The following is a 17,310-nucleotide window of genomic DNA, read 5'->3' on the forward strand; positions in this document are numbered from 1 at the left end:
GGACATACAGGAAGCTCTACCATCTGCCCTTTCCACCCATCCACTCTCATCCAGCATACTCAAGTGGATCTAGATCTCAATTATACAGGTCCACATCAGCCAACGTTACAGTTCACTACTGTTCAATCATCCACCTTTCATTCTTCTGGTGCCACTTGCTGAAAAAAACTCATCATTCCACTGCAGTCCTGACCTGACAGATGCTTACATCAGACCAGATCTAGGTCTGCTTAGCCCTCCATAATCATATCATTTTACAAAGCATTTTAATCTTTGTGTTCAATCATTCCTTATGGTCTTTCTTAATTAAACACCTATGATAAATCATCCTTGATTGTTTTTCCTTCTCTCAAAATTCAAGCCAATTATTGCTAGTCTCCCAGTCTCTTTTTGAGTAATTCCAAAAGATGTTTTATACATACACTAGTAATTCAGTATTTTAAAATTAATTCTCTATCATCAATAGCTATAAACATCTGACTGCAGTGTCTACAGGAACAATGTTTTCATTTTATTTTCTGCTGCCATTCTACTTCATTCCCCTGTGTTTAACCTTGAAACCTGAATGACAATGCTTCCTACATCACCGCCTGCAGACATTCACACTGAAGCTGAAGGAGCTGAAGTATCAGTGCCTGACAGGGTTTGCTCTTTGATCAGCTTAGGTGGTGCAAAGCCAGCTGGCTGCAGTTATTCTGTTGCCCAGGGAACAACAACTGAAGTGTATTCTTCCAAAATCTGCACAAGAGGCCCTTCTGCAGCATTGCCACAGCAGCTCGTGCTGAGCAAGGCTGAAGTGGTGAAGCTGCTATAGCTACAGCCCAGCTGGTGCCCATTAATGCTCTCAGTATGACAGGAACAAGCTCATGTTCAGAACCCTCCTTCTTTCCATTGACAAACATTTATCACTCTTCCTTATAAATCAATGTAAACATCCTTCTCTGAGTTTAATAAAATGAAGAAAAAACAAATTGCTCAGATATGCATATTATTTTTTTAAAAAGAATAACCTTGTAGCCTTTTCAGTCAGTTCATAAAAAGACAAACTGTATTCTATTTATCTGACAACATGTCCTTCGCAGGCAAAAGGAGAGGGAAACAATGCATGATTCTTTTTCTGGGTTAATAATTTCATCTTTTGTCCTAAAAGCCTGTGTAGTCTTTGATTTTACATTTTTCTGAAATATATGGGGTGAGATATATGTAAGAATAGTTATAGGTGGTTTAACTTTTCTTTCCATTACTTAAATGCACTTTTTTAGCTATCAAAAGACAGCCTTTGATTTTCAAAAAAAAAAAACCCATAGAAATATAGCAGCTCACTTTTTATCCTGATAGAAGTATATTTTCATTGGAGATGAAAGTAGAAATTATTAGTAGAAAAACAGTAACATGCAACATAGATAGAATGATCTAAAGGTGTGTGAAGGTGTTGGGTATGACATGGAGAGATGGCTACACCCACCATTTTCTATGGAAGAACAGACAACATAATGTGCAGAAAGTAGGTAGTTAAATTGGACAAGGCATTTTTTTTTATAATCTGATGCTTCTTATGCTATCTCAAGGTGATTTGAGACAACACTCCAGCACAGACCTTTTTTGATTATATACTCTGCAGATATACATCTATTTGAGGGAGCTCAAAATTTACTGAGTGCCCTTCTGGAACTGTGACATATGAGGACAGCCCAAGCAAAGAACTGCAACCATCACTATACTGATGAGCTGAATACTGCTCTTCAGGCACAATTTGGCTGCTCAGCAGCACCAACAGGCATGCTTTCTTTTGGACACTTCACATGACCAGATCTCATAACTCACAGCAATGACTTATGGATATATCCCTCTATGTCTTTTAACACAGCAGAAAAGAATGGAGACCAGCACTACATGCTTTGGTTTGTTTGCAATGATCTTTCTGGTATTGTTACCACCAGCAAACCATAATGCAACAGTGGGAGACATACAAGCAGTAAGGCAATGGCTGGCCATATAAAAGTCATTTGTGACATTTAACTTTCTGCTGAGGAGAGCTGCAATAAAAGTTAATGAACCATATTTACATGTTGGCTTCCATCATCACTAAGATGAGTGAAGTTGAACAGCATTGTCCATACTGATACTTTTACACACACAAAAGGACTCTCATGAAGGCAACTCATTTTCATCACCAACAAAGCCATGGCAGCTGTCAGTGAAGTCAGGTGAGATGACACCAATGCACTAAGGTTCCCACTTGATGTTTCATGAGGTATTAAAACACTATACCCCTTAACAAGTTAATGGGAACTGCAGATCACTTATCTGGTCATTGAATCAGGCACCTTAATAGAGAGAGGCATAGTCAAGGTTTTATCTAAATAACCTTAAGCATCTCCATTCTATTCTACAGGAGTTCCAAAGACAAATAGAATGACAGTTCATAGAAATCTATCTCAAGCAGGACAAATGCCACTACATCCAACACGAGCAGTTTACATGGCTGCCTCAAGCTTGATGGACCAAGTTCTAAACACTAATTTGATTCCAAAATAAGTTCATTACCCCTCATACCACCCTTTCGCAGTCTCCCCTTGGTGCTTCTCCTCAACAGAAACCCAGATGTGTGACCACAAACTTTCTTCCAGCAATAACTTGGGATTCAAAGCTTAGATCTCAGAATCACAATCTGCTTATTGTTACGTTATCTAGCCAATTTGGGTAGCTAGAGTCCAGATGTGTTTACACATGAAGCAAAACTAATTCATGGAAGAAAATAATTATAAACAAGTGTTAGCTAGATGCACTATTTTGAGATACACACAATATTCTGTTCATTAAGTCAGTTACAAATGCTACAATTTAACAAAAAAGCTACTTTTACTAATACAAGAACAATGTATCTAGTTGTTTGGGTTTCTTCTTAGTTGAATTTCACTTACCTGACATCTCAAGATATCAACAAGCAAAATATTATATAAAATATTATATATTTTTAAATTATAAAAGTATATAAAATATAATTTAGAAATTATTAATATTCAATTGTCTTTGAATGGTCATGGTGATGGAGAGAGGTTCCTGAGGACTTTGAGAAAGTAAATGGCATTCCTATATTTAAGATGGGCAAGAAGAAGGATCTATACTAAGGTTGAAAACTATCACCTAAAATTAGGGAAAAAAAACCTCAAAATATGATAGTCCTCAAAACATTTTAATGCAGTTTCATATAAGGACATGGAGGTAATAGAATACACTACAATTTGATGTCATCAGATAACCAGACTAACTCCAGATTTGCTACTTTAGCAAAAATATTATCAATTAGCTAAATATTTAAGATATGGCTAGTATTTGAATTCTGATGTTGATATAAGCCAGCAAGAGGAAAAAAATAAAAAAGAAAGAAAGAAGAAAAAAAATCTTTACCACTCTCTTAAGAGTAAGCAAGAAGACACTCCTTCAGCCTTTTAAGCTTTCCAAGAAAGATTGGATATCGGGAAGCTAAAGCAGGCTATCTTTCTATGGTAGAAAGTAGGCCACAAAAAAAGGAATGCAAACAATGGTGAGATTGCAAAACACCTTAATATTTACTGGAAGGAACTTGCATAGTATACTTGGTTTCACTTGCATGACTCTGGAATAACTCTGAAGTCTAACACAAACCAGAAAAAAGCCAGACTCTAACTTTAACCTATTTAGCAAACTAGTTGGATAAGAATGCCGAAACACATACTGTAAGACTTTATGTGCATCTGCAAAATGTTTTTTACTGCAACAATAGCATTGACTGGAGATGACGAAATAACACATTTTCTTTGTTTATTATACCAGTTCAGTTCAATATTTGAAAACCGAGTTAAAAAGCTATTTGAAATTAGAGACAGAAAACCACTTCTTTTGTTCTAAGCCAAACAAAAGCCAAAACAAAAACCAAAACCAAACAAAAAAACCCACAAAAAACAAACAAAACCCCACAAAAAACAAACAAACACAAAACAAAACAAAAAAACCCAAAACCCAAACAAAAAAAGGGGGAGGAGAATGAAGCCTTCTAACACTGAAGTATAGAGTAGCCTGATAATTCAAGGGATTATCTTCAGTGACAGTTCTAATTCAAAAGCATTTTTCCACTTTCTGTATTTAAAGCAATCTTTTAAATATCATGACCATCCTGTAATACTTGCATTTCAGTAATTTTCTCTCCTCCCTCTTCTTTATGACATTAGTTCTACTTTGCTTCGTACTACAAATGTTACAATTATCCTGATAATCGCTGTCAAATAGAGACGAAATCCTAAATCAAGGGATAACAAGGATCTGTGTTTCAAGTTAATTATATTACATATGGTTACCCAGTTCTTACACTTTTCACTATGTGTCTGCTCTTACACATTGGCTGAGACACTACTGAGCTTGACTCCTGCAGCAGTCTTACATATGAATAAGATTATAGCAGAGACGTTACCTGTCATTTGGACAGAACTCACTACACACCTATGCACGGAGGCCTTCAAATTTGAACAGAAATTAACATGGAACAACTTCTCAAACTGTTTACCACTTGTGTAGTATTCTTTTTCAATCACATGGATCAGAAAGTCAACCATTTCACTGAAAAACTTACTGAAAGTTACTTGTAAAGGAACACTACAAATCACATGTAACAGCAGAATTCCTAGGAAAAGAATAGGTACAAGCTAAGAACATTAGGAGAACACCAAGCACATTTATTTCTTCCCTCAAACTATTGGAATAAACTTTCTTCTGTACATCCCACCACTACTACTGAGAAGAGCAATTGGGAAGATTAAGAGAAGCATTCAACTTCCCTTCCCATTTTAATGACTCATGGCCATACCAATGATTTCCCTACATGGAGTGTTTCTACTACAGCAGGGGAAAAGTGTCACCTGCTGTCTTCAATACTAAGCAGTTGAAGCATCACCAGCAGCATTATTTCCAGCATCCTTACTGATGAATTTTCTCTGCAGAAAGGCACCAGAGAGCCATAACTCATAGCAGATTTAATGTTTTGAAATAACAGATTTTAAACGCAAACTTTATTTTACTTTTCAACAAAATTAAGCACCAGTTTTGTGTTTGCATGCCTATATGTCCTGGATCTACAAACCCAAGCTATTTACACAGAGTCTTCATAACTGCTGCACCAGGGCACCTATCCTATTTGGAGAAATAAAACTGAAAAATGAGATGTGTGAGTGCATACGTGCCTGCCTGCACGAGGAAAGTTGCAGATAACAGCCTTCTCCATTAGCACTTCCTTTTGCCCTCTGGTGGCTCTCTATGTCCCTACACATAATGGAAGCTCAGACTCTATTTTTGTCAGAGTTTCAAAATCCATTTACACTAGGAAAATAAATCTGTGTCCCCATATATTTCCATGGATTTGAATAAGATATTGAATTCTTAAAGAGAATCAGGGGCAAGCACAAACACAAAAGATAACAGCAACCTAGAAAATTATTATTATGCTTGATAGAGATTCTGCTTTTAAATGTAGTTTTTCCTCTTCCTAGTGAAAGGAATTCATCCAGTGTTATGCCATGGATTTAAAACAAAGACTTATCTCAAAGGCTAAATTTAAAGCCAGAGAAGGCATTCCACTGTGAACTCCCCAAACAGCATTATTAGTGTCATAGTGTCAATTCCTAGTCTTACAGAGCTGACACATTACACTCAGGTAATTCTACTGCATGCCAAAGGTGAGAACAACTGAAGGACTCAAAGAACCTTGGTGGTCAAAAAAGCAAAAGATGAGCTTCTCTGTTTATGAAAGTTTGTTGATGTACGTAGAGAGAAATAATTGAAGCCATCCCCACATGATGCTGCACTCTCAACTGGTTACAACTCAGGGAAAAGCTCTTTGTATCAAGACTGACAATTCTGAGCCTCATATGCAGCAGTAGCTATGGAAGTCAGCAAAGCATTGGGTATCTTTACAAAGGGCACTGAGAATAAAAGAGAAGTGATTGTTTCAGAGCCCCACGAAAACTTTATAAGCCCATATCTCAGACAGAGAGTGCAATTCTAGAATTTGTATCTAAAGGAGGGCATAGCAGAGTCAGAGAAGGGTGATATAAATTAGACCACAGAGCAACTGCCATATCAGATGTCCAGCAGGTTAGGACTACTTAACTTGGAAGGAAAACATCTTGGGAAGAACATTACCTAAGGTTACAAAAACAGAAAAGCAGTGGCAAGGTGAAAGAATTGGAATTACAGGCCAAATCTTGAAATCTTAGAACTAAGTGACACTAACAAAAATAGTACAAGTCTTAAAGAAAAGGTGTGGAGTTTGGTCAGTGAGTCGCTGACAGGAAATTGATGTTACAAAAGTTTCTGGCAGAAGGCAGTCTCAAAGAGAGACTAGAACCTCATCTGTAGTTCTGTTTATGCTGTTCTACGTATCTGCTGGTACTGCTGCAGGAGTCACAATACTGACAGAGATGAACCAGTCATTGGTCTGATCAACAGGTTGGTACTATTTCCTTTGGAAGGAAAACTTAAGGGTAGTTCTTATATACTTACAAGGTTAACTCTCACAGAGACAGCAGCTTGAAGGTAAAATTACTTGCTCCACCTCACCATCTACTCCATAAAGAGAACAGTTCACACTAACAAATGAAATCATTGTATCATTCCTTACTTTTCCCCATCTTTGGGGAACTGATAGTTATGTCCAAGAAAATTTATACAGTCAAAGGTTATGCTGATAATCAGACAGGATACCTATGTACCCCTTCCTCCTGACCAATTTTGGAGATAAACAGGAATACCTCAGGATTGCTTCCTCTGTTCAGACAGCAGTGGACATTTAAACATTTTAGGGCTTAAGCTCCAGTTCATACTTTTTTTTTTTTTTTACACATTGTTGAAGCATTTCCTTCATGAACTACTTGAGCAGCCTTTCAGTACCTAAAGGGGCCTATAAAAAAGCTGGAGAGGGACATTTTATAATGGGATGTGGTAATATGACATGAGGTAATAGCTTGAAACTTAAAGAGAAGAGGTTTGGATTAGATATTAGCAAGAAATTCTTTATTGTGAGGGTGGTGAGGCTGTGGAACAGCTTGTCCAAAGAAGCAGTGGAAGTGTTAAAGGTCACATTGGATGGGGCTTTGTGCAATGTGGTCTTGTGGAAGGTGTCCTTGCCCATGGCAGGAGGGATGGAACTACATGACCTTCCTAATGTTTTAAAGACCTGTGACTGTCATATTATTTAAAAAAAAAAAAATCTATGCAGAAGACAAATTCATATTTTTCTTTTCAGCCTTGCATTTTCATGTCTTGTTGTACATGTCTCTCATGCTCTGTTTCCACTGGATTTTTTAAGAAGAAAACCCTATGAGAAATAACTGATGAGCAAACTTCTTCAAACAGCACAGGATAAAGAATTGTGAAGAACTTCCTTGCTTCAAAATAGCTGTATTTCTTTCAATTGTCCTTACTAAGACTGCATTCACATATCTCAAGGATGACAGAAGTACCAGACAGCATGTGACATTAGGATCTTTCCTCAGGACTGCCTATGGTCTCAACGTCATCAAAAAAGAACAATTTCTCTTAAAAGTTCTACTGAAGATCACTCTGATGAGAAGCATGAGTGAAAAAAAAAATCACAAGCAACTCTTGAAACAATTCTTTAGTATATTCTATATGATAATATATTCTATATGACTTATTAACATTATTTAAGAGTTTGAATTACTCCCTTTTAATTAGTCAAAACATGAACATTTGTTAAACCTCAACTCGGAACCTTTCTATAAACTCAAAAATCAACAAGCTGGTAAACAACTCTGGTCCATCATCTGATTCAGCATTTGGTAACTGAAAGCAGCTAGGAAAAAAAAAGAACCCTCTTCAGGAGCAAGAGCTGTACAAATTAGCCAATTATCATCGTTAGGATTTATTTTGCCTCAATGAATGTGTGCACCTAATACCCCGTAATTAAACATTCCCTTCAAATTGAGAAGGATGAAGTTTTCACTTTAATTCATCAACATTCTTTAAGACATACCTGCACAATACCTTATGATTCTAATCACAACACAACCACCCCATAGCACTAGACATTGTATAAATGCTGTACAAAAAAGGATACCTCTATCAAAATACCTTCTTCTCTAGAAAGATGACATTTTCTCTAAAATGATTACTCTTTATTTTGTGGAATAAGCTGCACAAGAGAACACCATATCACTGAGATTAGCAGAACAGAAATTCTCAACCAGATCTTCATACATTAACATATTTCATATACATATTTATCATGTCTTTCGTCCAATTTCTGAGGTACTTGTACATTTCCTTGCAATCAATCTGTGTATTTTATATAAGTCTGCAATGAAGAACCATGACAGGTATGGTTTTTTTTGGCAACTTACTTAAAATAAAGTCAAGTACAGGTCTCCAGCCCTGAGACAAGCTAGCACAGTTAAGTTCAGATTTTTAAAGAGCAAGTTGAAAGAAGGAGGCTACACTCCAACTATTCATGACTGTCTTGAACTACCTGTGAGCATCATTATCTGAGAGTGCTAGGTGGCCCACACTAAAACTGCCCAGGGAGCATACTCACAGTTTAACAGCAGGACCTACTGCAAGTTAGTCCTCAATTCAATGCCGTGGCCCTGTTCAAGTTATTGGAATACATATGTAACTTTAAAATAGTCTAATATCCTGCTACTATTTATTTTACTCTGTGGGTTAAAATTTCCAGCAAAAACTATGACTACAGCAATACTGCTGTAAAAAAACCCAAAAAACCAAAAAAACCCAAACCAAAACCCCCCCCCAATAACCCACAAGAGCAGCCAGCTGACTGATATCAAAACCTGATTATGCAACATTAAGACTTTTACAGTGAGCAGGTTCTATCCCTCACAAGCTACAAGCTAGTAGGTAGGGGTTGTTTTCTTCTTAAAGTGTTTTCAGCGTTGATATAGCTCACACATGCAGTTTCCACACCTGCTTGACAACATTAAAGTAATTTATTGCAAACATCAGACTTTAATGCTGTTATTTTTGTGGTCTATATTGTCACATGCTAATTTTCAAGTTTTCCATTACATAAAGGTACTCTTGTGGCTGTGAAAATACCCTTGCAACCCAATTCACAATTGCGTAAACAATCAGCATAATAATTTTGTTTAGTTTGCTAGCACAGTTTGAAACAGTTAAAAGAGAAGTTGAAGTCTCCAGACCACTGTTCATCTTTATAGCAGCATCAAAACTAAAGGTTCAATTCAACAGTTTAAGACTCAGCAAATTATTTCACTGATCATTTCCGTAAATGGCTTGTAAAGGAAGAAAAACAAGGTCTCGGAAAATACGCGGAGTTGTGTGAAAGACTGAAATGTTATGGTTAATGGCTTAAACATTGTCAAAATCACCAGACTTTTGTCCACTGTAGCCAACTGCTCTGCAACCACTGAAGCCCACTCCTCCCCAAATATGCCTCCTGACAGGAGCTGGACTCTGAGTTATGCCACTTGACAGGAACTTGATATAAGGTAAAGGTGGTACTATTGGCCAAATATCTCAGGTCTGAGGAGAAGTAAACAAGTCTGGGAGGCAAAGAATGTATCCACAACAAAAGCCATTCTCAGCAGCTGTGTTGACAATCAGCTCTGGCTGGGTTCAGCAGGGGAGGCCATAACCCACAGACTCATCTGAATGACTCAAAACACTGGCCCTTTTGTGAAGGCACCAAGGTGCTTTGCTGAGGCCACGTTTCCACCCCCAGAAGGACAGGCTACCCTGCAGAGATGGGATGGTGCTTTCTATCATGGTAATTGTCCTCTGTTCAGCTGGAAAACTTCCCTCGCACCTCCCAAGAGAAGGTTTGATGGAGCTCAACAGCGCTGAAGTGAGAGGCAGCTGAGAAAGGGTCATAAACAAAGACCCCCAGAGACCCCCAGACCCATTCCTGCGGTTTTCCACCAGAGGACTGCATGTGATCCAAAACTGCTGCAACAGATATAGAGTCTGCTGCAAGAGACAGCGTAAATTCCCCTCCCCACCTCTGCAGAGGGGTTGCTTGGTGTTCCTGCCTGGCCTGAATGTGTATCAATCCACCCAACTCTGTCTCATGGGCTTCTTTTCTCACCCCCAAAGGATCAAGACCATCACTTCAACCAACAGACAACTAAATTGCAATGATCAAGTCTTGTCTTAGATCCACAGTTGGTGAATATGAACTCTTATCCCCTCTTTCTCTCTTTTCCCTGATACATTTTCTAAGGAATAATTTTATGCTTTCATATTGCTATATTACTATAGATAATAATAAACAAAATGGCTACATACCTGCTTTCCATCGCAACCAAACTGTTCTAAAATAAACCCTACATATATATATTTACGAACACTGATCACTCACTCCAATCTGCCCCAAGGGATATATTAACAAGAACCTGGGTTACCCTCACATTGTGGGGTGCTTGTAACTAGTTGCCACAGAGAAAGAAGAAACAAAATGCAAATGAAAAAACACCAATTAAAAAAACCAACAAAACAGGCAGACATTTAGCCACAGTAACAGATTTTTCTATTGAGACACTAAATGGTACAGAAAGCCTCTTAAATGCTAACACCTAAGGGCTATATCTCACCACTGTAACATTTCTCTACCCTTCCCTAGAACTGATTGCCTAAAGGTTATGTTACCACCTCATACCTTCCTGTGTTCTCACAAGTGGTTGCAGCCACACACTCACCCTTTGCGTGATATATCCCTTAGTTGTTTTTGAGATCTCATTCCTCAAGATCTCCTTATTTCTCCAACTATACTAGTGCCTTAATTTCCTCACTTTGCCTTTCAGTAAGCATCTTCCCCATCAGACCTGTGACACTTAACAGTACAATTGTCTAAAATTATGCTCTCGAGACCTGGTCATTCACTTTTGTCCCCCCAAGCACATCCGTCCCCTGCAGACAGGAGACAGGCTGAAGTAGCTGCACACAATCACCTCCTGAAAACTAACCTTTACAGTAATGGAGTCTGCTACCTAGATCCAATTCAAGCTTCAGCAGGTGAACTGCATTTTCCACTAATGCAGAATTTCCAGTCTGGATCATTTCTCCATTTCCTCCTCTGTATCTCCCCATCACTTCCTTTGCAGAAGTTTGCCTTACTCCTCAACTTCTCAAACGTTGTCTGTAGAACATCTCCCAGAACACTAACTACCCAAGTAATTAGCCATTACACAGTATTAAAATTCAAACAAAACTAATTTCTTGCTGACACGCTAAATAGATCAATCTGTATCTCAGAACAATGCATAAATCTGAGTTTTTATTCTGGCTTATAGGATATAATGAAAGCTATACTCAGGTTTTGCAAAGAATAAAGTAGAAACTTATCAGATTAAGAGTTCCCTTTATATTTCTAAAAATTATTTTAGAATGACAGTTTTTCTCAAACATCACCATGATCATTCACCCTCTCTAGTTAGTATTCTGTGCCACAGAGATCAGACTCAAGACTCACTCTGAAAGAAGCCATCCACTGCTGACAAACTGGCATTGCTGCAGAAATCTTTAAAGTCTTACAGAAAAATCCCATTCCTTTAATGATGTAGCTGAAATTTACTTTATTAGTCCACAAAAAATAGCCTGCCTCCATTTTAACAGTATTCTAAAATAGCAGGTGAGAGAAGTGGTGGGAAGTATAAACAAGACAACAGATTAAGAAGCACTATATGAAACAAAGCATATGCAAGGCACACACGCACACAAACCCCACATACAACTTGTACCTACCACTGTGCATCCACCTCACTCAGAAATTTTCCAAACACCTAAAGACAGTGTATTATAAGATGGAATGACAAAAAGGGCATCATCAACATATTTCCAAGTATTACCCAACATTATATTAATCACAATATTAATCCAGGGTCCCAATTTTTTTCAGCCAACCCTAGAGCTGAGGCTTCCATCACCTACTTTACATACAAAAATTGTATTAGACACACCCTGGCCTGTTGCCTGTTGGTATTTGTCTGTGCCTCAGAACACAATTAAAAGTCCATTCAAATGGCTTTTTGATTTCTCCTCCCGTAGCTTGAAACTTAAGTAATACTGAGACTGTATATGGATCATATTCCAATGGGGTCTAGGGCTTTGCCAGGGTCTTCATTGTTCTAGTTCCCAAGTGACTGCCCTCTAGTGCGATCTGCAGGGTTTCGGTATTTCACCTCTTTACAATGAAAGTGTACCCTATAGCAGGCTAGGATGCTCTTCTGAATACCAAAGAAAGCTTCCTTCAAAGTTTAAGTAGTAACACACATGTGAAATGATTTCCCCCTTAACAGTTGAAGAGAGCTCTTGGATAGCTACCCATTTCTTGAAGACTAATTTATCTTCATTTCTAAACTTATATTTAGTGTATCATTATTCTCATTGGTTCATATCACTATTTGGAGGGTACATTCTTGACCCCCACCTCGTCATTCTTCTTTTCTGACATTTGAAAGTGCATTTCTACTAAGAAATGCTATAATCTCCTTAATTACTTTGTCACCTCTCTTATTCACTTTTTAGAAGTGTCACTCCTGTCACATTTTAATTTAAAGAAAGTCAAACGACTACAGCTAGTCAGAAAAGCAAAAAAAAAAGGCAAGGTGTAATGTTCCTAGAATTGTTCTGACAGGGATTTTCCACTAAATACAGCATCCTCCATTTTAATTCTGAGCTACTGTAGAGTAAATTATTTGATTTCTGCTTTGCTGAACATACCTTCAGGATATTAATAAATATCAGAGGCAAATAACCACATGCAAATTTTCAGAGATTAGGCATTAAACCAATTAAAATGCAACTGTGGCACTCTAGTTTATTGCCACTTATTATTATCACCCAAACCCCTCTGAAAATTGTGCCATTCTCTCAAGAATTCATACTTTAGATTTTTTAATCCTAATCTGTATCATATTGAATTTAAACAATCTAATTTAACTTCTAAAGCTAGAAGACTACTAAACTCATTTCCCCCCTTAATTTTTACCTACTTTAAAGCTGTCAGTAGGAATCTTATCCAGCTCAAGAGGGAAAAGAAACCCCGACACCCCTATTTTAATTCAGTTGAGTTGCCATAGTAGAGGAGAAAAATGATGCATCAGCATGTCACAACTAACTAATAGTGCATGAGATCATCTAGATATCTCAAGTATTAATTTTATAAAGCTTTCTTCCTCTGTCCCAAAGATATTTAGACTTAAATCCTTCTTTTCTCCTCTTATACCTTGCTTCTTCCACATACTTATATGCTTTTCTCCCTTCAGTTAAGGAATCTGGGATAAAATAAAACATCCCTAATTCTCATGACATTAAATAGCTGCCAAATGCATTTGGAAAAAGTTACTTCTTGGTGTCTTCTCAAGACACATCTTATCTATCAGCAATGCCAGTTACACATGAATGATCTTAATATATTTCTAGCACAAATATTGCTGAGTATGTTAGAAATATGCAGTATAGGCAAGTGCTGTGCCTCCAGCATAGTAAATTCATGATCTTTTCCGAAGGTTAGGCAAGAGTATACATAACCAGTAAGCCTATCAATGGATACTAAAATCATCTTCCTATAACATCCGTAGTAATAGTATAAAATTGCATAAGCAATATATCCATGATTGGTGAGAGGGGGGACCACCATAATCAAGGCAGAAACTGAGTCAAATAAGTTCTCCCTTTGTAATTAAGTCAGCATTTTTAAGATGTGTGCGTGAGGAGGGGTAGAGAAACAGTTCCACAATTTTTTTCTTTGTATAAAAACAAAATGTCCTAGAAAATGGAATTTCTGGTTAATATACAAAGATACAATTGTTCCAATGCTATTGGAACCATTATTATTCTAGTTAATGTCACAATTGAGAATGAAAAGATACAAGGGTTTATTAATGATGCAATGCCAAAAATAGACAAAGAAGTAAATACTTGTGCTAGCAAGGAAGAGTTTTCCTTAATTTTTACTTAAGAGTCAGGAAGTATTTTCCTTATAAAAACCTAATTGTATACTGATACCCTAGCAAAGTATCTTGAATAAAGAATACAGAGCAGCATTTAACTGAATTCTTCTCAGACACACAGACATGGCTTAAACTTTCCATTTGATTCTTGACCCCACAAATAACCAGCTGTTACCAGCTGAATATGCATGTTCATTCCCCCATAAAATTCTTAGCACTCAGCAGAGATTAACAAAAAGCTTTGCCTATTACACTGTTTCGCTAAGTTTTATCCCTACAAGAGAAAGGAGAAGCAAACTACATCAGATCATCTGCATTTCAAAACATACAGCAAGATTGCTAGTGTTGTCTGTGACTTTGGGGCAGCAGAATTAACTGTAGAGTCATTAAGAAAAAAATAAACAAGAGTCTAAATGTCTTGATAATATTACAAGGAATGATAACAACTGTATACTATGGAAAGATTTCACTGCATTTAAATTTTTTTTTTATATTCCCCAAAATTGCTATATAAAAGGCAAGTTCCTCTTAACAAAAAACAAAGAAGAGCTGTGAAAAAGTGCTCTTCTGTTTGCATCTACTATATCTTCTTTCCATATAGTAGCATAAGACCTTATTCATACCTCAGCTATGCTATCTGTAAGTGTAAGAAAGTAAAAGAAAATTCAGTATCTCTCCCAATACAAAGGGGGAAATTTCAAAGTTTTTTCATGAGCATTTCACCCTATTCCATTAGCTTATTCAGTGACCTGGGAAATGTAAAATGTACATAATTCCACTTCTCTTCAATGCCACATTTTAAGACCTCTTTAAGCAATTTCTAAAAACAGCTATTAATAATGTGCAGTTTTGGTTACCACAATATAAGAAAGATATTAAGCCATTACAGAGCATCCAAAGGAGAGCAACAAAAATGGTGAAGGGCCTTGAGGGGAAGCCGTATGAGGATCGACTGAGGTCACTTGGTCTGTTCAGCCTGGAGGAGACTGAGGAGAGACCTCACTGTAGTTACAACTTCCTCGTGAAGGGAAGAGGAGGGGCAGGCATTGATCTCTTCTCTGTGGTGACCAGTTACAAGACCTGAGGGAGTGGCCTGAATCTGTATCAGGGGAGGTTTAGGTTGGATATCAGGAAAAGGTTCTTCACCCAAAGGGGGTTGAGCACTGGAACAGGCTCCCCAGGGAATTGGTCACAGTACCAAGCCTGACAGAGTTCAAGAGGAGTTTGGATGATTCTCTCAGGTATGTGGTGTGACTCTTGGGGATGGTTCTGTGCAGGGCAAAGGGTTGGACTTGATGATCCTTGAGGGATCTTTCCAACTCAGCATATTCTATGATTCTTTAGGGAAGCATAAGGTTTATTCTTCTGCTTTCCTTAGCATGAATGCAAAAGTTGACTTCTAACCAAGGTAACCTAAGGATATAGGTATAATATGCGGTATAGGTAAAAGTACAGCAGATTTTTTGAAAAATGCCTGTGTTGATAATTCCAATGTAAAGTGTTTCCACATAGGTAGATGTTCAAACTTTGCACATTCCAAAATATCAAAACACCTTAACAAGTCGAACATGTTTAAAAAGGACTTACTTTTATTGTAGCAGGTTGCTAGTACACCTTTATCTGCAGGACTGGTACTAATGTGCCAAATTTCACCCACTTGATGAAGGAGAACATTTTTGTTTATAATGTTATTTTCATCATCAAAATCGATTATGTGAATCTGCAAATACAATAAAAGAGAACATCAGGGTTTCAAATGTTTTCCTGTGGGTCTTAATTATACGTGGTGACTATATGGAGCAATTTAATGAGATTTTTATAACCGATATCTATTTTAATTAATTGTTATACCAACAATTTACTATATCACTGATTTCATGCAGGATTAACTTTTCCAGGAAAACACAAGCAATTTCCCTGTTTTGAGGAAATACTACGCTTATTCTCAATTTTCAACTTCAATCTTGAAGGTGATTTTTCATTTTATGGCTAATAGTCAATAAGCCATTCATATTACAATTTAACAATTCTTAATAGCAATAAACAAAAATAACATTACAATTCTTAGTCTAATTGTCTGCACCAATTCTGTACCTAAGTCATGGAACTCAAACAAACTACAAGAAAGAAGGAGAGAGAGGGAAATTCTTCTTCTTTCAAACAAATACTCTAAACTCAGTAAGAAATTTTTTGAGAGTTCACCTCAGCAGTTATGTACCTCTAACAAGATACAAATTTGTAATCTTTTTATACTATATGAAAACATAAAATATTGAACTGAAAGAGGAAGAAAAACAATAATATTTAAATAAATAGGTAATATTTTTAAAAGACAGAACTAAGTTTGATTTTTATTATTTTCATTTTTGTTTTTTGCTTGTTTGTTTGCTGTATTTTTTTAAATAGGTCTACATTACTATAATTTTTTCCTCCCTATTTTTAGTTAGTTGTTTTTCTATAGTTGCCTCAAAAATACAAGAAACTGAGGAAGATTCTAGCCTGCATAACACACAGAAGTAAGTTTACTCAAGGGACTAATTCCCCTAACCTCAATAGTGAACAAATACATTTTAAAAGACTCACAAATTTTAGAGAACTGTATCCTCATTAAAAATTCATTTTCAAAGTTGGTGAAAAATGAAGAGGGAAAAAAGCCAAGAGATATCCTATCATCGTGACTGAATTAAGTCTACTTATTTAAATACTGAATCACTGCAAAAATCTTAGCTATGCAGAATTACAGAAGATTTCCTTAAAATATAGAAGCTACTAAATACATCTCAACCTAATCTAAAGTTGTAATATTAAACACTGTTATTTTTAAGGGGCTGAGTTTACATGTTATCTTTTTCTTTATTGTCCAAACAGTTATCAGCAACTCCTCCTTCAAATATAATCCTGGAACCTCATCACCTGTATTGTTCTTCCATTTTGTCATCCAAGGCATGTAAGAACATCTGCAGTTGATTAGCAAGTTGCCTTTTCAAACTTCATTTCTTGCCTTGAATCTAGGAATCAGGACACTATCCATCTACCCCAACAACTGCATATCCCTCTTAAAGAGTGGCCCTCCTGCCTTTCAAAAAAAGATCAGTTTAACCTTATCTCTTTTTTTTCTTTCGAGTCTCCTTTGGCAGCTCAACCTAAGTCCCTCACTGAGGGGAATGAGGCCACTTCCTCTTCCTAGTCCTGTCACTTGTTACCTGGGAGAACAGACCAATCCCTACGTGGCTACAACCTCCTTTCAGGTGGTTGTAGAGAGCTATAAGCTCCATCGCCCTTCTCTGGACCTGCTCCAGCACCTCAGTGTCTTTCTAGCAGTGAGGGGCCC

At 37.1% G+C, this 17,310-nt stretch overlaps 1 protein-coding gene across 1 annotated transcript in view; it reads right to left on the reverse strand.

Annotated features, from left to right (window-relative positions):
- The window catches only part of EIPR1 (EARP complex and GARP complex interacting protein 1), a 74,975-nt gene that overhangs the window by 44,668 nt on the left and 12,997 nt on the right, over positions 1–17,310 (reverse strand). Inside the window, exon 3 of the mRNA XM_027641100.1 lies at positions 15,567–15,699. Within this exon, the coding sequence (XP_027496901.1) occupies positions 15,567–15,699 (133 nt within the window). The remainder of the gene's footprint in view (positions 1–15,566; positions 15,700–17,310) is intronic.

The sequence above is a fragment of the Corapipo altera genome, unplaced genomic scaffold (genome assembly GCF_003945725.1).
Source record: "Corapipo altera isolate COAL_440 unplaced genomic scaffold, ASM394572v1 46, whole genome shotgun sequence".
In the NCBI taxonomy this organism is placed as follows: domain Eukaryota; kingdom Metazoa; phylum Chordata; class Aves; order Passeriformes; family Pipridae; genus Corapipo; species Corapipo altera.